Source organism: Salvelinus sp. IW2-2015, linkage group LG4q.1:29 (genome assembly GCF_002910315.2).
Source record: "Salvelinus sp. IW2-2015 linkage group LG4q.1:29, ASM291031v2, whole genome shotgun sequence".
In the NCBI taxonomy this organism is placed as follows: domain Eukaryota; kingdom Metazoa; phylum Chordata; class Actinopteri; order Salmoniformes; family Salmonidae; genus Salvelinus; species Salvelinus sp. IW2-2015.
The window spans coordinates 20,787,846-20,814,075 of NC_036842.1; the positions used below are offsets into that span (position 1 = coordinate 20,787,846).

The 26,230-nt window shown below is 43.9% G+C and overlaps 1 protein-coding gene across 1 annotated transcript in view; it reads right to left on the minus strand.

Annotated features, from left to right (window-relative positions):
- Positions 1 to 234: 234 nt before the first annotated feature.
- LOC111961624 (suppressor APC domain-containing protein 2) overlaps positions 235 to 26,230 on the minus strand; it is a 29,369-nt gene continuing 3,373 nt past the window's right edge. Inside the window, exons 2-7 of the mRNA XM_070442239.1 lie at positions 22,575 to 22,583; positions 8,399 to 8,521; positions 4,907 to 5,076; positions 4,132 to 4,236; positions 3,704 to 3,820; positions 235 to 3,428 (exon numbers count right to left, since the gene is read on the minus strand). Of these exons, the coding sequence (XP_070298340.1) occupies positions 3,300 to 3,428; positions 3,704 to 3,820; positions 4,132 to 4,236; positions 4,907 to 5,076; positions 8,399 to 8,521; positions 22,575 to 22,583 (653 nt within the window). The 3' untranslated portion in view covers positions 235 to 3,299. The remainder of the gene's footprint in view (positions 3,429 to 3,703; positions 3,821 to 4,131; positions 4,237 to 4,906; positions 5,077 to 8,398; positions 8,522 to 22,574; positions 22,584 to 26,230) is intronic.

Here is a 26,230-nt window from a genome sequence, read left to right on the forward strand (position 1 = left end):
CTATATAGCTTCTAGCAGTCTGGAAGTGGTGCCTAATATTCTCAATGATGTTCTTATTGATAGACAGATCATTAAGCATGGTAGATCTTCTGGTTAGTTACACTGTGTGTCTGTCCATCCCTCCTGTTACAATAACACACAATCAAAGGTTATTCATCTCAACCTGTCCATCAACTTGGCACTAGTGACTTATATATTTGATGAGAATGAACAAATTGGAAACAAAATCAGTCATCATCTTTCAGTGCTAGTGTATACGTGTGTGGTTATTTAATGGTGCTATTAACAAGCAACAACAGACACAAGGAGTTATACAATAGAAGGGGAACAAAGGGTATCAGATGAGGATGTATCAGTCAGTCTCTCTCTAGACAAACGTTACACAACCAGGCCTCATTCTCTCCACCACGCAGGAGAAACACATGAGCCCTATTACATCTCATCGAATACCTGTTCTCTTCCTCACTAACATACTTTCTCATCCAGACATTTGTGTACCAGCAGTTGTAAGATCCTAGATTTTCCATAGACACCCCGCACTGGCAAACATTGTTTGAGACTACGTTGTTCCCATAATGTAAACATTGCATCGACATGGCTCTTTGATAGATGTTTCCGATTTCTAAATTTAACCCAGGTTCCAACCACAAATCAACAACATGGTTTGGTTGATTTCAAATTGAATTCATGTTTTCTGACAACTCAATCAAATATTAATACAAATGTGTTATCTTTTCCCAGTGTGCTGTCCATATATACATTTGTTTAACCAAAGTAAGTATTCTTTCTATTTTACTTCATTTTCGAAATGTTTGCCGTGCTAGAAAAGAGGTTGGAATATTAATTGAGGAGTAATATGAAAGGTCTAAGCTCCCAACTGTGCCATGTAAAACATGACTTGGAGACACCTGCACCCAACTGCTTTTCAGTCGACATCCTATAAAATCCCCCTGAATAGAGGTGACCGCTTTCTAAATCAAGTAAACTTTGTGCAACAAGAGGCAATATATCAAATCTTCAAAACCCTCTACCACTGATGACCGCCATCTGGATTGACCCTGTAATACAAAGGAATAGAAGAGCGAAGCCAAAGTGATCAGAAGCTGAAACACTACAAGATAAATGATTATAGGACCTTACTGGCACCTTATGGGCAAGTTTATTTTACTGTTAAGTGGAAATAGTTAAATAGAAAGAGGAAAGGATAGCGTGGCATTCACTAACATACAATGTGAAGCAAGATAATCACAAGACCAAAGACATACAATCAAACAGGAGACAGCTAGGCAGTCTGTCACAGCAGAGAGTATTTATATGCAGACATCACAACAGTACCTAATAAGAGTTGCATTGCAAAATCATTACATAGTTGCGCTAAATAGCAATTACTGCCACTAAAAAACATATTCTCAATTAGAAATGTAAGAGGATTTAAGATTGAATGGGCCCAGTTGACTACGTGGTTTATGAGGCCACTGGTTTAGATTCTGGTTTGGTGGGACCATTATGAGCACAGCATTGAAAGAGCAGCAGTACTTATGCTTGTTTTTAACCTCTCAGCGAACCAGGTCTCACAAAGCACATTCTGTTCATCCTGTACTAACATGGCATTACTCATTTTTGACACAAAGGCTCTGAGACACCTCTGTAGGAAGGCAGAGAGGAAGTGGCACTTAAAGCCAGTCTCGCATGAATCATTACAGCACATTACATTACATTTGAAGTCTATCAACCAAGGAGGAGTCGTTTTTTCCCACTAGCCAATCCAACATTACTCTTCTCTGAACCCTGTCCCGTTCCAGTGGTCCCTCTGCCACCAGGGACCAGGGCTCAAACACATTCAATAAATACCCATCCTTCTCATCTTCAAGTCTCTTCTACGTGCAAACTTCTCTCCTACCCTCTCCTCTACTAGGTCTCCTTGGCTTGTAGGACGTGTCACTTTCCTAGTGCTCTCAATACATTCCCTTTAAGGGAAACAAAACGACAGTTACAAGCTGCTATTCTGTTCTACTCCTAAGATGATGGGTAATTAAGCAATAAGGCCCGAGGGGGTGTGGTATATGGCCAATATACCATGGCTAAGGGCTGTTCTTATGCACGACGCAAAGCGGAGTGCCTGGACACAGCCCTTAGCCGTGGTATATTGGCCATATACCACCAACCCCCGAGGTGTCTTATTGCTATTATAAACTGGTTACCAACGTAATTAGCAGTACAAATAAATGTTTTGTCATACCTTTGGTATACGGTCTGATATACCACAGCTGTCAGCCAATCAGCATTCAGGGTTCAAACCACACAGTTTATAATAGACTATATATACTAGTGCTTCACATCATGTGTATTTGGCTCACTTAAGGGTACAAAGAGTGACAAACAGTAAATGAGATACTATACAGTCATGTTGTCCTCCTTAGGGAAAGGGGAATACCTAGTCAGTTGTCCAACAATGTATTCAACTGAAATGTGTCTTCCACATTTAACACAACCCCTCTGAATCAGAAAGGTGCGGGGGGCTGCCTTAATCGACATCCATGTCTTCGGCGCCCAGGGATGGGAAAAGCTCTCTAGAAACCAGTAAGCTCCGCCAGGTCAAGAGAGCCCAGCTTCTCATCATACCAACCATTTCAATTAGGTTTGAGATACACAAGTGGATATATTGGAATACAAGGGGAGAAATATCTACCAAAGTGTGACTGAGATCAAAGTATCTGGAATAAATGTTTCATAAAATAAATACTTTTTGTGGTGTGTGTCCAATGGAATCCCTCCAACTAATGCATTTGTACAGGAGCTGTTGTCATGGTGATTGTCAGGGATCCAGTAGCTCCATGTAGGGGTTTGGGATTTAGTTCATGATGCCCAATCACATAGCTTATACTGTGATGGGAGGGAGGGTGAACGTAAAGTCTGGTCCAATAAGGTAGGATCCTAGTGGATCACAATAGATCCTTGGAGTATTTCGAGGGGGAGTAGAATCCTGGGCAGGTCCCAGTTAGGAATGGTTAGACTATGGTGTTCCAGGCTTTCTGCCCAGTGGGTGAGGTATCAGAGGACGGTGGACTCGGGAGTCCCTCTCCTCTAGGAGGGGTCGGCCCAGATTAGTGTGCAGGCCATTTTAAGTGGAGTTGTCGGTTGGGGAGATCCAGAGGGTGTGGTCAAGTGGGGGGTCAAAGTTCAAGGTGCTTTCATCATGCCAGGAGTGGTGAGTTGAGTCTGATACAGTTGTCTTGTTGTGAGTGGGGGGGGGGCAGATAGAGCTGGAGACCACTACAGTTGTATTATGGTGTCTGTATTCAGATGAAGGTGGAGTCCATGGTGCTGCTGTCATGCGTGCTCCGGGCGCGAGCCTCAAACAGTTGTTTGATCAGAGCAGACTTCTCCTGCTCCAGCTGAGTGATGCGCTCACTCTTATCAGTCACCTCCTGCACCAGGGCGTAGAGAGGGATGGAGGGATGGAGACAGGAGGAGTGGTGGAGGAGGAAATGAGGAGGGGAGACATGGACCAGGGAGAAGAGAGTTTAAACAAGCTTTTATTGTGCATTTAAGGAGTGTACATACAGAGCTTCGATGCAGCAGGTTGAAGAGAAGAGACAGGTAGAGGTTAGACGATCATAGAGGGACAGTGGTGACGGATACATATACAGTATACTGTATATACAGTACATTTAATTGACATCTAACAGTATCTTCAGTTTACCTGGGTGAGAAGGCGGTTCTGGTCCTTAAGTCTCTGAATGGCTTGTGGTGGGGCAGGGGCAGGAGGCTGGGAGCTGGAGGAGGTTGCTGTGGGCTGGGTGCCAGAGAATGGGAAAGACTGCTAAGAGGGAGAGAGAGAAATAAATAAATTATTCACCATTATTTACCATGTTTCAGTAAAGACTCCAGTGTTTAGGGTTGACTATACTCTCTGTCTAAAACATAGAACAAACTTTCAACATATAATTGCCACTGAGAGGATTCCAGTAAGAGTTTTCCTCTTACTGGAACTTGAACTTAGAACTTAGAAATTGAACTTAGAAATTGCACAATTATATGAGACAACCATTCCTCATAGGGCAGTGAGGAGGCTGAGTTACACACAGTCAGGTAATATGTCTTATTTCAAGGTGAATCATCAATATTCACCATTCCAGAGCAGGAAATGAGGTCATTAAGGCAGCGGTTGGCTTCCTGCAGCTTGGGAAGCAGAACATCCATGCGACTTTGTTTCTGGGATTCTGTGAAGAAATCCTGGTGGGAGAGAGAAAGAGAAACAGTAAGATCAGACAGTTTCAGATCATTTATATATTATCCATACCTATTGTACTGAATTATACTGTACATGACCTGGGTCATGTTCATTAGGACATATTCATATTTTTTTTACTCCCTTTTCCCCCCACAATTTAGATCTTGTCTCATCGCTGCAACTCCCCAATGGGCTCAGGAGGCAAATGTTGAGGCGTGAATCCTCTGAAACTTGACCCGCTAAACCACAATTCATAACACCCGCACGCTTAACCCGGAAGCCAGCCACACCAATGTGTCAGAGGAAACACCGTCCAACTGACGACCGAGGTCAGCCTGCAGGCGCCCGGCCCGCCACAAGAAGTCGCTAGAGCACGATGAGCCAAGTAAAGCCCCCCCCGGCTAAACCCTCCCCTAACCCGGACAACGCTGGGCCAATTGTGCGTCATCCTATGGGACTCCCGATCACGGCCGGTTGTGATACAACCTGGGATGGAACCCGGGTCTGTAGTGACGCCTCTAGCACTGTGATGTAGTGCATTAGACCGCTGTGCCACTTCGGAGGCCCTCGGGACATTTTCATTTTTAAAATGAAAATGGACAAGTCCAGGAGGTAGTCACTCCCTGTTTCAGTTTGTTTTCTTCTGTTTGCTGCCTAATGAACAGTCCTTACCGTGCAGTGGTTGCTCTGGCCCACGTGTCTCTGTCTCTCTGTGACATTGTGGATCTGGGTCTGGTACCACTCTCTAGCCCGCTCCACCACGTCCAGACCAGCCAGCAGAGAGTCCTTCTCCTGTTCCAACTCCTTCATCTGCTTCAGCTGGAGCAAGAGGGAGTCAACATCTATCTCACTATGGTCATCAATTTGGGTCACTAACCTGAAGTCATTTGGCGACTCTGTATGCTTGCTGCTTGCTCCTCAAGCTTATACTCATACTGAGTCCCAAAAAAGGGGTCCCTAATTTACAATCATCTCAGGGTAAATGTTGTGTATTAGCTAAGCTTGCATGTCACATTTATGATGGTCAAAAAGCTACATCTCTACATGTTGTCCTGAGACAATGGCCCAGGGCCAATTGTGCCAGAATTGTACCCCAACCTCAAAAGGAAGAGCAATATTCATTGGAGCAATCAGCCCGGCGCCATAGCAACCGTGGATAGACCTAAGAATGGGTAAACAGTAGCCACTCCAACAGGCCGTCCTGTCCCAGTGGCAGGCAGACAGCATTGAGTTCTGCTGACCATCTTATCCTCCAGTGCCACAGCACAGCACAGGCCCCATTCTTGGCATTCAGCCACCTGATGTGTCATCCACTCTCTCTATACACTATCACTGTTGGGAAAACCATGTCTGTACAAAGGCCTATTTTCCAATGACATAAACCAACCAGTATTGTCAAAGTGTGCTGATACTGTTGTTGTTATCTGATCTGGACTATAACCAGCCAGGATAAACCTCTTGTGGCATCACTGCATACTAAACACATTTCCCCTTTCAGGTCTGGCCCTGCTGGGTTGAATGGGACCTGCAAACAGAGGACAGAGGAGAGGAGAAAGAGAGATGAAAGAGAGAGAGAGCAGAGAAAGACAGAGAGGGGTGGGGGGTTTGTGGCTGGAATTAAGCGTGACCCAGTGTCAGGCTGTGTGTTTGTGTGGTGGGCCACAGGCAGGGCAGCTCTGTAGAGAGAGGGGGAAGGTGCAAGGGGAATGATAGAAAAGTTAGAGAGGGGAGAGGGGGTACATGTCCCAGCTGGCTGACAAGGCTAACATCACCAGTATTAAAATGACAAAGCATACAACACCAACAATGGCATGACACTGATGATGTTGTCTTATCTAAAATCACAAAGTACAATATCATGTTTATTTTGAATTTTTTATTTAACCTATATTTAACTAGGCAAGTCAGTTTTGAACAAATTCTTATTTACTATGACGGCCTACCAGGGAAGAGTGGGTTAACTGCCTTATTCAAGGACAGAACGACAGATTTTTACCTTGTCAGTTCGGGGATTCAATCCAGCAACCTTTTGGGTACTGACCCAACGCTCTAACTACTAGGCTACCTGCCGCCCCAGAGTTTCCTGCAGTTATATGTTCTGGTGCCACTCAGGCAGTTAAATGATTGATTGGGGACCTCTATGTAGTTGAATGTGATTGCTTTTATTAAATATGTTTATTTTAATTGTGTGCTGAATTATATTGTTTCATTCACATATATATGTATGTTTTATTATTATGTTTTTATTGGAATGTATACAGGGCTCTCTTGTAAAATATATGTTTAATCTCAATGTGACTCCCTGTTTAAATAAAGGTTAAAAAAATAAAACTCAGCAGATTGTTCCACAAAAATCTGTGGAGACTGAAAGGATCTCTAGTGTTATCCATTCCTGAGAATGGGTTTGGTAACTTATGATTCTAAACTTAATTAATGAAGTTACATATAAAGGGAGTTTCTGGAAGATTGCTTTGTAAATAAATTAACAAGTATGCAGCTCTCTTCTTACAGACAGAGGTCCATCCCACATTTTTATACAGACTACAATGATGAGTCCTAAAATTGTCCCCTGTGATAAAACGGATTGCGGGGGTTGCCACATGCATATAAACAATATCACCAAAATCCAATACAGGTAGAAGCGTTGTCTGAACAATCTTTCTCCTATTTTCAATACTGAGGCTTGATTTATTTCTATATAATGTGCATGCGGCTAGTCTACACAGCAGCTCCAAACAGTACAAACTAACATACAACTGCTAGGGCTAAAGCAACAACATGACAACTAGGGGTTTACAGGTTATCAACAAGACACAACCTGATACAAACCCACACTAACACTGTCTATTGGCACTGTTCACTAGCTTCAACAACTCATTAACCACAGACACACAACAGAACTGTCAAACATTCAGCTAGTTGACAACTTGTTATCTCTCTCTGACTCTGCTCATAACTCCATAGTTAAATATTGACACAGCTTGACACACATCTGGAGCGGGTAGTAGACATATATACATGGAAACTCCTCAATGGCCAAACAAGACTTTCCTCCAGTCTAAATATCCTTCCTTCTCTTCCTCTCTCCTGTAATGGTTCTCACTCACCCAAAGGAAAAAGTGCAGCGCCTTGCTGCTGTACAGACTGCTGCTGAGAGGGATGAAGACAGTGGTGTAGGCTGCCCAAACGGCTGTCCAGGCTGGGCCGGGTGGACCAAGCGAGTCCCCTGCTTCCAGGCCCCTGGGTCCGACCCGGCTCATTACCATGTGGACAGGCAATCAGAGGGGGGAGAAGGGGGGAGGGGGAGCAGCTCCCTCTACAACTCAACACAGAGAAAGAGTGGAAGGAGAGAGAAAAAGACAGAGAGAGGGAGAGAAAGCGAGAGCTAGGGCTTCAGAGAAAGAGAGGCCTGGGGGATAGAGAAAGAGAGAGGAGAAGAGAGAGAGGAGAGAGAGAGAGGAGAAGGAATAGAGAAGGAATAGAGAGAGAGAGAGGAGAGGAAGAGAGAGAGAGAGAGAGAGAAGAGAGAGAGAGAGAAGAGGAGAGAGAGAGGAGGAGAGAGAGAGAGAGATAGAAGAGAGAGAGAGAGAGACGAGAGAGAGAGAGAGAGAGAGAGCAGAGAAGGAGAGAGAGAGAGAGAGAGAGAGAGAGAGAGGAGAGACGAAGAGAGAGAGAGAGAGAGAGGAGGCATGGGGGGGGGGCAGGAGATTGGGAGGGCAACAGTAGAAGAGGGGTTGGACTGAAGAAAAAAAGGGAGGAAAGTAGGAAGGCGAAGGGTGGAATGGTGGGTGTTGGCCACAGAAACAAGTGCCAGAGAGCAGTAGAATTGCACAGAGCAGAAAGGGCCTGTTTTATCCCATGGAACTGTTCCCAGCTCCACCCTCTAGATAAAAATTACCCCTAACGATCGACCACCATCAACTGAACATCACTAGCGGTGAGAACATGGTTGCTTTGAGCGCTCTCTTAAATTGTGCATAGGCAACAGTGTGTGTGTGTGTGTGTGTGTGTGTGTGTGTGTGTGTGTGTGGTGTGTGTGTGTGTGTGTTGTGTGTAGTGTGTGTGTGTTGTGTGTGTGTGGTGTCTGGTGTGTTGTGTGTGTGTGTGTGTGTGTGTGTGTGTGTGTGTGCGTGCGTGCGTGTGCGTGTGTGCGTGTGTACGTACCATTCCCGTAACCCACTCCATTGGTGATGGGTGTGGCGTCTCTGCTCATCCGGCTCCGCCCATGGGCGTCTGGAGGCAGTGATCCCGTGGCTGATTCATTTCTGGGACCTGGCAAACCACAGCCTCCCACATATACCTGGACCCGAGAGAGAGGGCAGGAAGGGGTTGGTCACCAACTGACTTCCAGATCTTGTCTGGAACACAGGTATCAACTGTCTGGTTAGTACATTGTACAGTGAGCTGCAAAACTATAGGGACAGTGAAAATGTTGTTGTTTTGGGCTCTGTACTCCAGCACTTTGATACAATGACTATGAGGTTAAGTGCAGACTGTCCACTTTAATTATGTGTATTTTTCATCCACATATGGGTGATGTTAGACATTACACACTTTTGTAACAATATACCCCCCATTTTAGGGGACAAAAAGTATTGAGACAAAAATGCCATTTATATGTGTATTAAAGTAGTAAAAGTTAAACATTTAGTCTCATATTCATAGCACACCAATGACTACATCAAGTTTGTGACTTTGCTGGCTTTTGTGGGGGGGGGGGGGGGGGGGGGGGGGGGGGGGGGGGGGGGGGGGGGGGGGGGGGGCGGGGGTGGGGAGGGGTATGGGAGCTTTTTGGGGGGGCATTTCAATATTGCGGATAGATTGTTGCTTCCATCAATGTAATTGTCTGCATCATTCCATCTCCACATATATTATACAGTGGGGAGAACAGTATATTGATCACTGCGATTTTGCAGGTTTTCCTACTTCAGCATGCGTAGGGTTGTTTTGTATCATAGGTCCCTTCAACTCGTGTGAGACGGAATCTAAAAAAATCCAGGAAATCCACATTGTATGATTTTAAGTAATTAATTTGCATTTATTGCATGAAATAAGTATTGCATCACTACCAACACAGTAAAGAATTCCGGCTCTCACAGCCTGTTAGTTTTTTCTTTAAGACAGCCCTCCTTTCTCCACTCATTACCTGTATTACACTGCACCTGTTTGAACTCGTATACCTGTATAAAAGGACACCGTGTCCAACAGCTCAAGGTCAACAGACTCCAACTCCTCCACAATGGCCAAAGACAGGAGAGCTGCTGCTAAGACCATCAGGCATAGAAATTGTAGACCTGCACAGGCTGGATGGAGGCTAACATGGACAATAGGCAAGCAGTTAGTTGAGAAGGCAACAACTGGTTGGCCAAATTATTAGAAATAGTTCAAAGATCGACGTTCAATTACGCCACTCGGTCGGGCTCCATCAGAAATCTCAACTCGAATAGACCACATCAATCGATCAATTGAGGAAGGTGAGGGATCAGCCCAGAACTACACGGCAGCGACTGGTCATGACCTGAAGAGAGGGCGGGACCACAGTCTCAAAGAAAACACATTAGTAACACACTACGCCGTCATGGATTAAAATCCTGCAGCGCACGCAAGGTCCCCTGCTCAAAGCCGTGCATGTCCAGGCCGCGTTGAAGTTTGCCAATGACCATCTGGATGATCCAGAGGAGGAATGGGAGAAGGTCATGTGGTCTGATGAGACAAAAATAGAGGCTTTTGGTCTAAACGCCACTCACCGTGTTGGAGGAAGAAGGATGAGTACAAACCCGGAACACACCGTCCCAACCATGAAGCAGAAGAAGTGGTGAAACATCATTCTTTGGGATGCTTTTTCTGCAAAGGGAACAGGACGACTGTACCAGTATTGGGTGAGAGGATGGGGTCGGCCATGTATCGCGAGATCTTGCCAACAACTCCTTCCCTCAGTAAGAGCATTGAAGATGGGTTCTGGGCTGGGTCTTCCAGCATGACAACGACCCGGAAAACACAACGCACAGGCGGCAACTAAAGGGAGTGGCTCCGTAAGAAGCTCTCAAGCTCCTGGAGTGTGGCGCATGCCAGTCTCAGACCTGAACCCAGATAGAAAATCTTTGGAGGGAGCTGAAACCGTATTGCCGCGACAGCGACAGCGCCTGAAACTGAAGATTTGGAGAAGGTCTGTTATGGAGGATGGGCCAAATCCCCTGCTGCAGTGTGTGCATAACCGTGGTCAAGAAAACTAGAGGAACGTATGATCTCTGTAATTGCAAAAAAGGTTTTCTGTATTCGGCCCCTTAAAATTTAAGTTCTGCTTTTCTGATGTATCAAATATCTTATGTCAAGCAATAAATGCAAATTAATTACTTAAAAATCATACATATGTGATTTTCTGGATTTTTGTTTTAGATTCCGTTCTCTCACAGTTGAAGTGTACCTATGATAAAAATTACAGACCTCTACATGCTTTGTAGGTAGGAAAACCTCCAAATCGGCAGTGTTCAAATACTTGTTCTCCCTACTGTACATACATATACATACAGTTGAAGTCGGGAAGTTTACATACACTTAGGTTGGAGTCATTAACTCGTTTTTCAACCACTCCACAAATTTCTTGTTAACAAACTTTAAGTTATGGCATGTCAGTTAGGACATCTACTTTGTGCATGACACAAGTAATTTTTTCCTACAATTTGTTTACAGACAGATTATTCCACTTGATTACTCACTGTATCACAATTCCAGTGGGCCAGAGTTTACATACACTAAAGTTGACTGTGCCTTTAACAGCTGGAAAATTCCGAAATTTATTTAATGGCTCAAGCTTCTGATTAGGCTATTGACATAATTTGAGTCAATTGGAGGAGTACCTGTTGATGTATTTCAAGGCCTACCTTCAACTCAGTGCCTCTTTGTTGACATCATGGGAAATCAAAATAAATCAGCCAAGCTCAGAGAAAATAAATTGTAGACCTCCACAAGTCTGGTTCATCACTGGGCCTGAGGTCACCGCATACATCGTACAACAATAGTACGCAAGTATAAAACACCATGGACCATGCAGCGTCATGGCCGCTCAGGGTAGAAACACGTTCTGTCTCCTAAGATGAATGTACTTTTGGTGCAAAAAGCGCAGATCAATCCCAGAACAACAGCAAAGGACCTTGTGAAGCGCTGGGGAAACGGGTACAAAAATATCTATATCCACAGTAAAACGAGTCCTATATCGACATAACCTGAAAGGCCGCTCAGCAAGGAAGAAGCACTGCTCACAAAACCGCCATAAAAAGCAAGACTACGGTTTGCAACTGCACATGGGGACAAAGATTGTACTTTTTGGAGAAATGTCCTCTGGTCTGATGAAACAAAATAGAACTGTTTGGCCAAAATAACCATCATTATGTTTGGAGGGAAAATGGGGAAGGGCAGCATCATGTTGTGGGGGTGGCTTTGCTGCAGGAGGGACTGTGAACATCACAAATAGATAGCATCATCAGGAGGTAGGAAAATTATTGTGGTTATATTGAAGCAACATCTGAAGACATCAGTCAGGAAGTTAAAGCTTGGTCACAAATGGGTCTTCCAAATGGACAATGACCCCAAGCATACTTCCAAGTTGTGGCAAACAATGCCTTAAGGACAACAAAGTCAAGGTATTGAAGTGGCCATCACAAAGCCTGACCTAATCCTATAGAAATGTGTGGGCAGAACTGAAAAAACGTGTGCGAGCAAGGAGGCTACAAACCTGACTCAGTTACACCAGCTCTGTCAGGAGGAATGGGCCAAAATTCACCCAACTTATGTAGGAAGCTTGTGGAAGGCTACCCGAAATATTTGACCCAAGTTAAACAATTTAAAGGTAACGCTACACAATACTAATTGGAGTGCATGTAAACTTCTGACCCACTGGGATGTGATGAAGAAATAAAGCTGAAATAAATCATTCTTCAACTATTATTGAAATTTCAACATTCTTAAAATAAAGTGGTGATCTAACTGACTAAGACAGGGGAATTCTTGCAAGGATTAGATGTCAGGAATTGTGAAAAACTGGTTTACATGTTATTTGGCTAAGGTGTATGTAAACTTCCGATTTCAGCTTTTGTTTTTGAATATACCTCCTTTATTATTTCCCAACCTACACCCCTCCCAATTGGATGTAAACTAATAAACAATAACACTTAGGCTTCTACTTCCAGCTTATACATACTATATACCACTTCTAACTTAGATCTATAAATCTATTATTACCAATAGTTATATTTTGTTTGGTTTTTAACGTCCTGACCTTCCTCTATTTCTGATGTCCATCCAGTTTGATTTCTATTTGCCATATATTTGTAACTGTGCTATTTCACAAAAGTTCTGAACCTATATACAATTTACAGACCCCGTATGTTTTACATTTGTTATCTTGTTGTTAATAGTCCTACCCTTCAGCTCCATTCAACCCCTCCCAGCTATCTCTTAACACCATCAATATTGGATTTCTATTTTACATACATTTTTCAACTGTGCTGTGATGTTTCACAAAAGTACTGAACCTTTCTATTCTCATAGTTTCTACAGATTGTAAATTAAAGATAAACATTTTTGCTAAAATAATTATTATTTTAATGATCCATTGACTATGAGTTTTCAAATCACCCAGTATTGCTATCTGCAGCGTTAGCTGTAGGTAAATGTTGCAATTCTTCAGCCATTCCTGGACCTGTGACCAAAAACAAGCTACATATGGACAGTACCAAAATAAATGATCTAATGACTCTGCCACAGCAAAATCTGCAGAGCTGGGAAGATTGTATCCCCCATATATATATAACATTCTATTGGTTGCAAGAATTTTGTATAATAATTTAAATAGAAAAATTCTACGTTTTGAATCCGGCGTCGTTTTGCATGTCAATTCATAGACCATGTGCCATGGAATCGGTACTGTCACGCCCTGACCTTAGTTATCTATGTTTTCTGTATTATTTTGGTTAGGTCAGGGTGTGACGAGGGTGGGTATGCATGTTTTTGTATTGTCTAGGGTTTTTGTATGTCTAGGGGTGTTTGTAAGTCTAGGGGTGTTTGTAAGTCTAGGCATATTGTAGGTCTATGGTGGCTTGAATTGGTTCCCAATCAGAGGCAGCTGTTTATCGTTGTCTCTGATTGGGGATCCTATTTAAGTTGCCATTTTCCCTTTTGGTTTCGTGGGTTCTTGTCTATGTTTCAGCACTCGTTTGGTATAGCTTCACGGTCGTTTTTGTTACTTTGTTACTTTGTTACTTTGTTACTTTGTTACTTTGTTACTTTGTTACTTTGTTACTTTGTTACTTTGTTACTTTGTTACTTTGTTACTTTGTTCAGTGTTCTTCCTTCATTAAAAGAAGAATGTATTCATAACACGCTGCGCCTTGGTCTCCTCAATACAACGAACATGACAGAAGAACCCACCACAAAAGGACCAAGCAGCGTGGCCAGGAGGAGAAGGGATCCTGGGCACGGGAGAGAAGGGAGTTTAGGACATAGTGGACATGGGAGGAGATCATGGCAGGCGACAAAAGCCTGCCATGGAAACAGTTACGGCAGAGACGGGAGCACAAGAGGCAACCCCCCCCAACAAATTGGGGGAGGCACACGGGTTGGCGAGCGGGGCGAGAGGAGTTGGTCACGGTTCCAGTGCCATGTTTTCCGGTTTTACGCACCGTGCCTTCAGTGCAAGCCTTCAGTGCAAAGTCACAGCCCGGTGCGTGCAGTACATCCTCTCCGTACCTGCCGCGTAAAGAGGGGTATCCAGCCAGGAAGGGTGGTGCCGGCTCAGCGCTCCTGGTCTCCAGTGCGCCTCCTCGGACAGGGATATCCTGCCCAGTGCGTCCTGTGTCTGCGCCTCGAACGTCCCGGGTTAAAGTGGTGATTCAGCCAGGAGGGTTTGTGCTAGCTCTAAGCTCCAGATCTCCAGTGTGCTTTCACAGGCCAGTGCGTCCTGTGCTGGTGCCCCGCACTTGCTGGATTGAAGTGGGTATCCAGCCAGGACGGGTTGTACCTGCTCCACGAACCAGGCCTCCAGTGTGTCTCTCCAGCCCGGTGAGTCCTGTGCCTGCTCCACGCACCAGGCCTGCAGTGTGTCTCCCCAGTTCAGAGCCTCCAGCGACGGTCCCCAGTCCGGAGCCTCCAGCGACAGTCCCCAGTCCGGGGCATGCAGCGACGGTCCCCAGTCCGGGGCCTGCAGCGACGGTCCCCAGTCCGGAGCCTCCGGCGATGATCGGTGGTCTGGTTCCTCTGGCGATGATCTGCGGCCCGGTTCCTCCAGTGAAGGTCTATGCACCAGGGCTGCCACCAAAGCGGAGGGATCTGCGGGCGGAGTGTGGTCTACGTCCCGCACCGGAGCCGCCGCCGTAAGGGATGCCCACCCGGACCCTCCCCTTTAGAGTCAGGTTTTGCGGCCGGAGTCCGCACCTTTGGGGGGGATACTGTCACGCCCTGGCCATAGAGAGGTTTTTATTCTCTATTTTGGGTTAGGCCAAGGTGTGACTTGGGTGGGCATTCTAGTTTCTTTATTTCTATGTTTTCTATTTCTTTGTTTTTGGCCGAGTGTGGTTCCCAATCAGAGGCAGCTGTCTATCGTTGTCTCTGATTGGGAATCATACTTAGGCAGTCCTTTTTCTCTCTTTCATTTGTGGGTTCTTAATTTTGCACTGGTTGTTATTTTGCCCTGCAGAACGTCACGTTCGTATTTTGTTTAGTTGTTGTCGGTGTTCAGTTAATAAATAAATAGAATGAACACGTACCACGCTGCGCTTATGTCCACTTCTTCCCATGACGATCGTGACAGGTACATCGAAAATCTGTTCCCAACTATTTTGCAATTTATATGGCACAGCTGCCAATTTTTTGTTCCTTAAATGAAACTGGTATATATTTTTATTTATCACAGTTTTCTTTAACCAATTTTGGTCTTTAACGCAGGGCCGACAGACAAGTTCCTTACTTTTCCCCCCTTCTACCTGCCTCCTCCATTTTTTGTGGTAATGCTGCAACTAGTTGGTTGTAATTTTGGATAGAACATATGTCTATGGAAATGTTGCTTGTTTTGTTTGTGTTTCAGATTATTTTGTGCCCAATAGAAATTAATGGTAAATGTATTGTGCCATTTTGGATTCACTTTTATTGTAAATAAGAATAGAATATGTTTCTAAACACTTCTACATTCATGTGGATGCTACCATAATTACTGATAATCCTGAATGAATCATGAATAATGATGAGTGACAAAGTTACAGATGCACAAATATCATACCCCTCCAAATAATTCTAACCTCCCCTGTTATTGTAATGGTGAGAGGTTAGCATGTCTTGGGGGTATGATACTTGTGCATCTAACTTTCTCACTCGTCATTATTCACGATTCATTCAAATTACAGCTGACAGTCTGCACTTTAACTTCATAGTCACTGTATCATTTCAAACCCAAAGTGCGGGAGTACAGAGCCAAAACAACAAGAAAAATGTGTCACTGTCCCAATACTGTTGGAACTCTGTATATGCTTCTGGGTACCCATCACATCAAATGAAAACATAACCATTTGCTGTAAGGAATAACATCATCTTTAGGTACATGTTAGTGTTTGGCTATCTTTGCTCTTATATAATGTTAGTATCAAATACATAGAGCTAGGTGGGCATGAAAGCCAGAGACGAGAGAAGTTCTGACCCACTCTGTTGTGTTCAGTGGATGAAGGTTTTTATCTACGGTGGCAAGAACAAGTATGTGAACCCTTTGGATATACCTGGATTTCTGCATAAATTGGTCATAGAATTTGATCTGATCTTCATCTAGGTCACAACAATAGACAAACACAGTCTGCTTAAACTAATAACACACAAACAATTATACGTTTTCATGTCTTTACTGAACACACCATGTAAACATTCACAATGCAGGGTGGAAAAAGTATGTGAACCCTTGGATTTAATAACTGGTTGACCCTCCTTTGGCAGCAATAACCTTAACCAAATGTTTTCTGTAGTTTCGGATCAGACCTGCAGAACGGTCAGGAGGAATTTTGGACCATTCCAATTTACAAAACTGTTTCAGTTCAGCAATATTCTTGGGATGTCTGGCGTGAACCACTCTCTTGAGGTCTTGCCACAGCATCTCAATCAGGTTGAGGTCAGGACTCTGACTGGGCCACTCCAGGAGGCGTATTTTCTTCTGTTGAAGCCATTCTGTTGTTGATTTACGTCTGTGTTTTGGGTCGTTGTCCTGTTGCATCACCCAACTTCTGTTGAGCTTCAATTGGCGGACAGATAGCCTAACATTCTCCTTCAAAATGTAATGGCGCCAGAAAGGATGGCTACCGTTTCATGGGCTCTTAACCAACCATACTATTTTGTTTGTTTTTTCAAATTTTTTGTAACTTATTTTGTACATAATGTTGCTGCTACCATCTTTTATGACTGAAAAGAGCCTCTGGAAATCAGAACAGCGATTACTCACCTTGAACTGGACGAAGAATTTCTCTTTAATGAGTCGGATGAGAGGGATTTACTCTATGCATATTTGTAAACAAAAGCTGGTGCACGATATCTAAGCAAGTCTCAAGGTTTTGCTCGCCTGTGGTAGTGTGGTCTACGGCTTGTCATGAGATACTCTATCTACCTAGAAAGTTTCATCTGTATTTTTCGTAGCTTTCTACATACCACCACAGACCGATGCTGGCACTAAGACCCTACTCAATGAGCTGTATACCGCCATAAGCAAACAGGAAAATGCTCATCCAGAGGCGGCGCTCCTAGCGGATTAATACAGGGAAACTTAAATCTGTTTTACCTCATTTCTATCAGCATGTTAAATGTGCAACCAGAGGGGAAAAACACTATAAACCACATTTACTCCACACACAGAGACGTGTACAAAGCTCTCCCTCGCCCTCCATTTGGCAAATCTGACCATAATTCTATCCTCCTAATTGCTGCTTACAAGAAAAAATGAATGCAGGAAGCATCAGTGACTCGGTCAATAAAAAAGTGGTCAGATGAAGCAGATGCAAAGATACAGGACTGTTTTCCTAGCACAGACTGGAATTTGTTCCGGGATTATTCTGATGGCATTGAGGAGTACACCACATCAGTCACTGGTTTCATCTATAAGTGCATCGATGACAACGTCCCTACAGTGACCATACATACCCCAACCAGAAGCCATGGATTACAGGCAACATTCGCACTGAGCAAAAGGGTAAAGCTGCCACTTTCAAGGAGCGGGACTCTAACCCGGAAGCTTATAAGAAATCCTGCTATGCCCTCCGACGAACCATCAAACAGGCAAAGCTTCAACACAGGACTAAGATTGAATCGTACTACACCGCCTCCGACACTCATCGGATGTGGCAGGGCTTGCAAACCATTACAGACTACAAAGGGAAGCACAGCTGAGAGCTGCCCAGTGACACGAGCCTACCAGACGAGCTAAATAACTTCTATGCTCGCTTCGAGGCAAGTAACACTGAAACATGCATGAGAGCATCAGCTGTTCCGGATGACTGTGTGATCGCCGCAGCGAGCGTGATGTGAGTAAGACCTTTAAAGAGGTCAACATTCACAAGGCCGCAGGGCCAGACGGATCACCAGGACGTGTACACTGAGCATGCGATGACCAACTGGCAAGTGTCTTCACTGACATTTTCAACCTCTCCCTGTCTGAGTCTGTAATACCAACATGTTTCAAGCAGACCACCATAGTCCCTGTGTCCAAAAACACTAAGGTAACCTGCCTATATGACTACCGACCCGTAGCACACACGTCTGTAGCCATGAAGTGCTTTGAAAGGCTGGTCATGGCTCACATCAACACCATTATCCCAGAAACTCTAGACCCACTCCAATTTGGATACCGCCGCAACCGATCCACAGATGATGTAATCTCTATTACACTCCACACTGCCCTTTCACACCAGGACAAAAGGAACATCTATGTGAGAATGATATTCATTGACTACAGCTCAGCGTTCAACACCATAGTGCCCTCAAAGCTCATCACTAAGCTAAGGACCCTGGGACTAAACACCTCCCTCTGCAACTGGATCCTGGACTTCCTGCATGCTCAGTCCCCTCCTGTACTCTCTGTTCACTCATGACGGCATGGCTAGGCACAACTCCAACACCATCATTAAGTTTCTCGATGACATAACAGTGGTTGGCCTGATCACCAACAGCGACGAGACAGCCTATATGGAGGAGGTCAGAAATCTGGCAGTGTGGTGCCAGGACAACAACCTCTCCCTCAATGTGATCAAGAATAAGGAGATGATTGTGGACTACAGGAAAAGGAGGACATAGCACGCCCCCCATTCTCATCGAAGGGGCTGTAGTGGAGCAGGTTGAGAGCTTGAAGTTCCTTGGTGTCCACATCACCAACAAACTAACATGGCCCAAGCACACCAAGACAGGGCAAGACAAAACCTATTCCCCCTCAGGAGACTGTAAAGATTTGGCATGGGTCCTCAGATCCTCAAAAGGTTCTACAGCTGCACCATCGAGAGCATCCTGACTGGTTGCATCACTGCCTGGTATGGCAACTGTTCAGCCTCCGACCGCAAGGCACTACAGAGGGTAGTGCGTACGGCCCAGTACATCACTGGGGCCAAGCTTCCTGCCATCCAGGACCTCTATATTAGGCGGTGTCAGAGGAAGGACCAACATTTTTTCAAAGACTCCAGCCACCCTAGTCATAGACTGTTCTCTATGCTACCGCACGGCATGCGGTACCGGAGTGCCAAGTCTAGGTCCAAGAAGCTCCTAAACAGCTTCAACCCCCAAACCATAAGACTCCTGAACATCCAATCAAATGGCTACCCAGACCATTTGCACCCCCACCCCCCTCTTTTATGCTGCTGCTACTCTCTGTTATTATCTATGCATAAGTCACTTTAATAACTCTACGCACATATATATATTATGTCAATTACCTCGACTAACCGGTGCCCCCGCACATTGACTCTATACCGGTGCCCCCTGTATATAGCCTCGCTATTGTTATTTTACTGCTGCTCCTCAATTATTTTCTACTTCTTAAAACTGTATTGATGATTAAGGGCTAAGGGCTTGTGAGAAAGCATTTTACTGTAACGTCTACACCTGTTGTATTCGGCGCATGTGACAAATACAATTACATTTTAGTTGATTAGAAATGTCTTGATAAACTTGGGAATTCATTTTTCCGTCAATGATGGCAAGCTGTCAAGGCCCTAAGGCAGGAAAGCAGCCCCAAACCATGATGCTCCCTCCACCATACTTCACAGTTGGGATGAGGTGTTGATGTTGGTGTGCTGTGCCTTTTTTTCCCACACATAGTGTTGTGTTCCTTCCAAACAACTCAACTTTCATCTGTCCACAAAATATTCTGCCGTAGTGCTGTGGAACATAGCAACATCCAGGTGCACTTCTGCAAACTTCAGACGTGCAGCAATGTTTTTTTTTTGGACAGCAGTGGCTTCTTCCGTGGTGTCCTCCCATGAATACCATTCTTGTTTAGTGTTTTACGTATCGTAGACTCGCCAACAGAGATGTTAGCATGTTCCAGAGACTTCTGTAAGTCTTTAGCTGACACCCAAGAATGCTTCTTAACCTCATTGAGCATTCTGCGCTGTACTCTGCAGTCATCTTTGCAGGACGGCCACTACTAGGGAGAGTAGCAACAGTGCTGAACTTTCTCCATTTCTATACAATTTGTCTTAACGTGGACTGATGAACATCAAGGCTTTTAGAGATACCTTTGTAACCTTTTCCAGCTTTATGTACTTCTACACCTGCATTGCTTGCTGTTTGGGGTTTTAGGCTGGGTTTCTGTACAGCACTTTGAGATATCAGTTGATGTAAGAAGGGCTTTATAAATAAATTGTATTTGATTATGCAAGTCAACAATTCTTAATCTTAGGTCTTCTGAGATCTCTTTGGTTCGAAGCATGGTTCACATCAGGCAAATTTGAGTTTGAATAGCAAACTCAAATTTTGATGGTTTTTTGGGCTAAGGCAGCTCTAACCACCATCTCCAACCTCGTCTCATTGATTGGACTCCAGGTTAGCTGACTCCTGACTCCAATTAGATTTTGGAGAAGTCATTAGCCTAGGGGTTCACATACCTTTTCCACCCTACACTGTGAATGTTTAAATTATGTATTCAATATAGAGAAGAAAAATACAATAATTTGTGTGTTATTAGTTTAAGCACACTATGTTTGTCTATTGTTGTGACTTAGATGAAGATCAGATCAAATTTGATGACCAATTTATGCAGAAATCTAGGTAATTCCAAAGGGTTCACATACTTTTTCTTGCCACTGTATGATAGAACTGAACTGTGTCTCCCAGCCTAGAATCACCAGAGATAACATCAGACTAACACATTATCACCACAAACCCACCCCAAATCTTGTGAGTGTGTGTGTGTGTGTCTCACTGACAACGATGAGACAGTCTATAGTGAAGAGGTCAGAGACAGGATAACAACCTCTCCCTCAACGTGATCAAGACAAAGGAGATGATCGTGGACTACAGGTAAAGGAGGACTGAGCACGCCCCTATTCTCATCAACGGGGCTGTAGTGGAGCAGGTTGAGAGCTTCAAGTTCCTTGGTGTCCACATCACCAACGAACTATCATGGTCCAAACACACCAAGACAGTCGTGAAGAGGGCACGACAACTCCTATTCCCCCTCAAGAGACTGAAAAGATTTGGCATGGGTCCTCAGATCCTCAAAAAGTTCTACAGCTGCACCATTGAGAGCATCCTGACTGGTTGCATCACCAACTGGTATGGCAACTGCTCGGCCTCCGACCGCAAGGCACTACAGAGGGTAGTGCGTACGGCCCAGTACATCACTGGGGCCAAGCTTTCTGCCATCCAGGAACTCTATACCAGGCAGTGTTAGAGAAACCCCATTAAAATTTGCCAAAGTCTCCAGCAAGCGGTACCGGATCGCCAAGTCTAGGTCCAAAAGGCTTCTTAACAGCTTCTACCCCCTAAGACTCCTGAACAGCTAATCAAATGGCTACCCGGACTATTTGCATTGTCGTCCCATATTTGCATTACGCTGCTGCTACTCTCTGTTTAATATCTATGCATAGTTACTTTACCTCTACCTACATGTACATATTACCTCAATTACCTCGATTAACCTGTGCCACCGCTCATTGACTCTGTACCGGTACCCCTGTATATAGCCCCGCTACTGATATTTTATTGTTGCTCTTTAATTATTTGTTATTTTTCTTCTTTTTATTTATTTTTTACTTCAGTTTATTTTAGTAAATACTTTCTTAACATTTATTTTTCTTAACTGCATTGTTGTTTAAGGGCTTGTAAATAAGCATTTCACTGTAAGGTCTACACCTATTGTATTCGGCACATGTGACAAATACAATTTGATTTGATTTTGTGTGAGAGACATCCTGCAGTGCCTATGGTGGCCACACGAGGATGCTAACCTCCCTGCTAACCAATATCAACTGAGAGATGAGGTTTCACTCTGGTTGTATTGAATGTGGACAAATTACAAGCCTGAGGGGGGAGATGAGAAGAAAATGCAAGTTCAGGTGATAGTAGATAACAGAGCAGAACAAACATGATACTCTTCCATGTTGTATCATGACTCCCAGAAATCCTGTTAATCAGTAACTGGATATAATTCCTTGAGGGCAGAAGTATGTGGGGTTCAGAGTGGCCAAATATGTTAGGGGAAATATGTAAAGCCCCTAGTTTAGTGTTTCTAGATAGTCTTCAAGTTGGACTCTGGCACCCAAAGAGGATATTGTTTACCGGTGTATGTAAGCCTCATTTGCACACCTTATAACAGCATTGCTGATTGAAATGGTTTCCCCTGTCGATGTGCCATTTCCCATTTGGTCTAAACACATAAACACAACAGGTACATGTACTGTTTTCCATTCCAGCAGCAAGAAATTGTGATGAAAACTATTTTGATTGTACAGCAGAGGAGAGGTTAGGTTGAGGGAGCATGTGAGAAAGAGCCAGTCAGTGAGAGAGAGTATAGAGAAGAGAAAGAGCGAGACAGTGAGAGAGACAGCAAGAAAGATAGTTAGTTAGTATTGAAATCATCATATCAGGGTCAGAATCTGCCCAACAGAGCATGAATGCTGCTCAGCTGAAGATAAGATGGTGACCCACGGGGGAACCTGTAGGCTTATTCGATCACACTCAACTGATCTAGACTCAGCTCATTTTATTTGCACTCATTATAGAGTCTCTTTAACGCTTGGATAGAAGGCTAACAATAGTTTTACAAATACTGTAGCATTGTCTATTATTAACTCAGTGTTGATGGAAATATTGACATTATCACATATGGCACTGACTATGCCTGTGCTACATTTCTAACTCTGTTGTGCTGTGAATGAATAACATTCCAGGCAGTTGAGGGATGTCTTTATAGCAGTTTCTATTGCTCCATCCATCCACAGGTGATGTCATGTTGTCTTGAGCTGTAACGGCTGACAAAGAATGTCCCTCCTGTACTCTGCGCCTCCCCTGTTGTGTGTGTGTGTGTGTGTGTGTGTGTGTGTCTGGCTCCAGAGCCAGTTTTTCCTGAGGTGAGTTGTTCCTCACACCTCACAGCTAATCTGCAGTCAGACGGGTCAGGAAGGCAAGCTCTGACAGGCTCTCTCTCTCTCTCTGTCCAACCTCTTCCACACAGCCTCCTCCGCCTGTCTGGCTGCCTACAGCTCACTGCTCAGATACACAGAGATAGAACAGCAGGATCTGCAGTCATGAAAAATGTTACATCTTTCCTAATGTTTAGAGCATCGTATAGCATGGATGTCATTTCACCCACACAGTGATGCTGTCCAGAAGCTGCCTTTAAAAGTGTGTGAATTATTTTCCAGTGCTCCAGAGGAGTGATAATTGTTATTATGCCTTTAATTCAGCATAACCTTGGCAGGACACTAAAGCATTGGGGTCAGTAGCTCTGTAAACCATAGCCCACAATCCAGCACCACCGCTGGCCCATTACCCTGCTCCAATACCACATCAGCCTCTTCACTGAGTACCACAGGGGCAGCCGTGACCTCTATCCATGGTTTTGGACATCCCCCAAGAAGAGACTGCATCCCAAATGTCACTCTATTCCCTATATAGTGCACTATGTAGAGAATAGGGTGCCAGAGAGAGAGGGAGTGCAGGGTAATGGCCGCTTCTTCAGGGGTGGGCAGGATTTCACAGCTGCCGTGCCTCAATTACCCTGCGTGTGGTAATCTCCGCTAATCCAGCGGGTTTGCTGGGGGAGTTAACATCACCATTCACCACACTTTCCAATCCCATGTACAGGCTCCTCTAGAGTGGCTCTGTGGCACTGACGTAAGTCGCTAGCCAGGGCCTCCATGCTGCTTCTTCACGGACATAGACATGTCACAGTTATAGCTTCAGACATTCCCAGTTATACAGACAGACAGGCTTGGATTTAGCAAGGCCATTAGAGAGAGAGAGAGAGCGTGCGTGTGTGAGAAAGCGCGCGTGTGTGTGTGTGTGAGCGTGCTTGCGTGATGCATGTGACAAAGCAGGATTTTCTCCATGGCTTTCCCGACCTCGGTGAACACAGGCCAGTCTAATGAGGGCACCAGGAAAGGACCAGGAAAGGTTGGGCTGATGATCCCGTTAGCAGCAGTCCAGACCCCAGTCTAAACTCTGGCTAAGCATCCTGAGGAATTTGAGACATGATCTGTGACTCACGCTGGACAAGTTGGAGACCAATTACTCAATTACACACTCTTCACTGGAGCGGAGAGATTTAAAAGGCATACCAGGGCTTTGAAATAATGGTGGTTAGTTAGCTGAGCTCACCCATTAGTAAAATACCAGCGAGTGTGGAAGGATTGACCCCTAGCTGTGGCCCCTAGCTGTGGGCTCTGGTTCTCTGTTCTAATGTGGCAATTTGGCAGTGGTTCCAATGGTTCCAGGGCTAGAAAATGTACAGCAGCGGTGTGAATGGTCTTATCATCTTCACATAGAGGGAGAGAACAAACAGCTAAATTATTGAAGAGCGCTGTCCATAAACACTGACACTAGCAGTATGTGTGTAGTGTAGGGTTAGGTTTGGTGTTAGCATGTGTGTAGGTCAGGTCAAATTAGAAGTTACAAGGCTGTGATGACAAGCTCAGATTAGGCACCTTCACACTAAAAGAAAGGATGTGATCAAAAGATCCGTTGCTGGGAATCAGTTAGCTGACTCAAAATGGAGCCTATTGCACAGTACTTCTCCTGCACTGTAAAAAGTAGGACGGTACAGTTCTTCATCTGAAGTGCTTTTTCTGATTGGTATGACCCAAAATCACGCTTTGGTTCTTTCAACCTATTATATTAGTCTGAAATCAAATAACGACTTTGACAGATCAATGTGATTTTTTTTTTTGAATGAAAGATTCTAAATTGTTTTCAACACGTCATGCACATTCACATTGCATAGCGGTGCGTGCAATGTAGTGGCAGCAGCCTATCAGAAGAGTTGTAGGCGTGGCCTATTGGGTCTGTGGCTTTCAGTTTGTTATTTTTGGCCACCTGTGAGAGTGAATGTCATTCCAGGTAATGTGTTCTGTTTTTATTATTTTATTATTATATGTTGACTGCCAGCACTGAATTTTAATAAATGGAAAATCCACTCAAAAACTAACTTTTGGTTTCTTTTTCATTAGTCCACTGTTGATACAGTCCCAAAATGTTTTGCATGTCAGCAGTCAAGATTTTAAGATATTGGACTTTCAAGAAGCAAAGTGTCATCATCATCATGATGATGCAAAATGAGTGGTTATGAGTAGACTAATGAGATGGTCACCATTGGATTACATTATTTTAACCAGTTAATTTGAAAGTCTTATGCAAAGAAAGTGTCATTATTTCATGTTATGGAACCAACTTAATATCTTGATTAACAATAAATTGATGTAACTGCTTGTAACCCAATTGAAGAAATGTAGATGGGTAATTCCAAAGTGAAAAATCAACTAAAATGTGTTATTTATATACTGTAATCATTTTCATTTATGATATTTTTTAGTAAGTTGAGTATTTAAAGAAACAGGTTGCAACTTGAAACATACAGTAGGTTTGTTAATAATCAAATATAACAGTTGGCATTGAGTCATATATTTGGTTTCAACAAATGTAGTTTTTTTCAATTGAGAAAACCTAACTCATGTAATTGTAACCAGTTGACACAATTTTTTTTAAATTCAAATAGTCACTTTTTACAGTGTGTTCACTCCACTGTGCAATGCATGATGGAATTGGTATGGAGCTGATGCGGCAGGTAACCTAACGGTTAAGAGAATTGTGACTATAACTGAAAAGTTGTTTCTTATATATATTTAAGTAAGGACATGTAATCCCTAAACAGCCTGACAAGATCAACAAATCAAAAACAAACTGTATAACCACAAACTGCCTGGAACTTATATGGATGACTAAGGCAGGAATGAGACTGCAGCAGGTTGGCATTTATTGTCATGAATCTTGCCTTGGAGGCAGCTCTGCATAGTGGTCACTAGCTGGCACAGCCACAGTCATAAAATCTGATTTTAAACCTAACACTAACCTTAACCTTAACCACACTGCTAACCTTATGCCTAACCTTAACCTTAAATTACGACCAAAAAGGAAATGTTTGTTTTCATGAATTGTTACAATATGTGACTCGTTTCAATAATCAAGGCGTATTTGGGGCGGCAGGTAGCCTAGTGGTTAGAGTATTGCGCCAGTACCCGAAAGGTTGCTGGATCAAATCCCCGAGCTGACAAGGTGAAAATCTGTCATTCTGCCCCTGAACAAGGCAGTTAACCCAGTGTTCGTAGGCCGTCCTTGTAAATAAGAATTTGTTCTTAACTGACTTGCCTAGTTAAATAAAGGTTAAATAAAAAAAATTCAGAAGTCACTACTTCACAGGAGAGGCATTTTAATTTTAATTTTATCAAAATGCATTTTTTTTTACAGAAATGCCTTCTGAAACATGCAAACTTT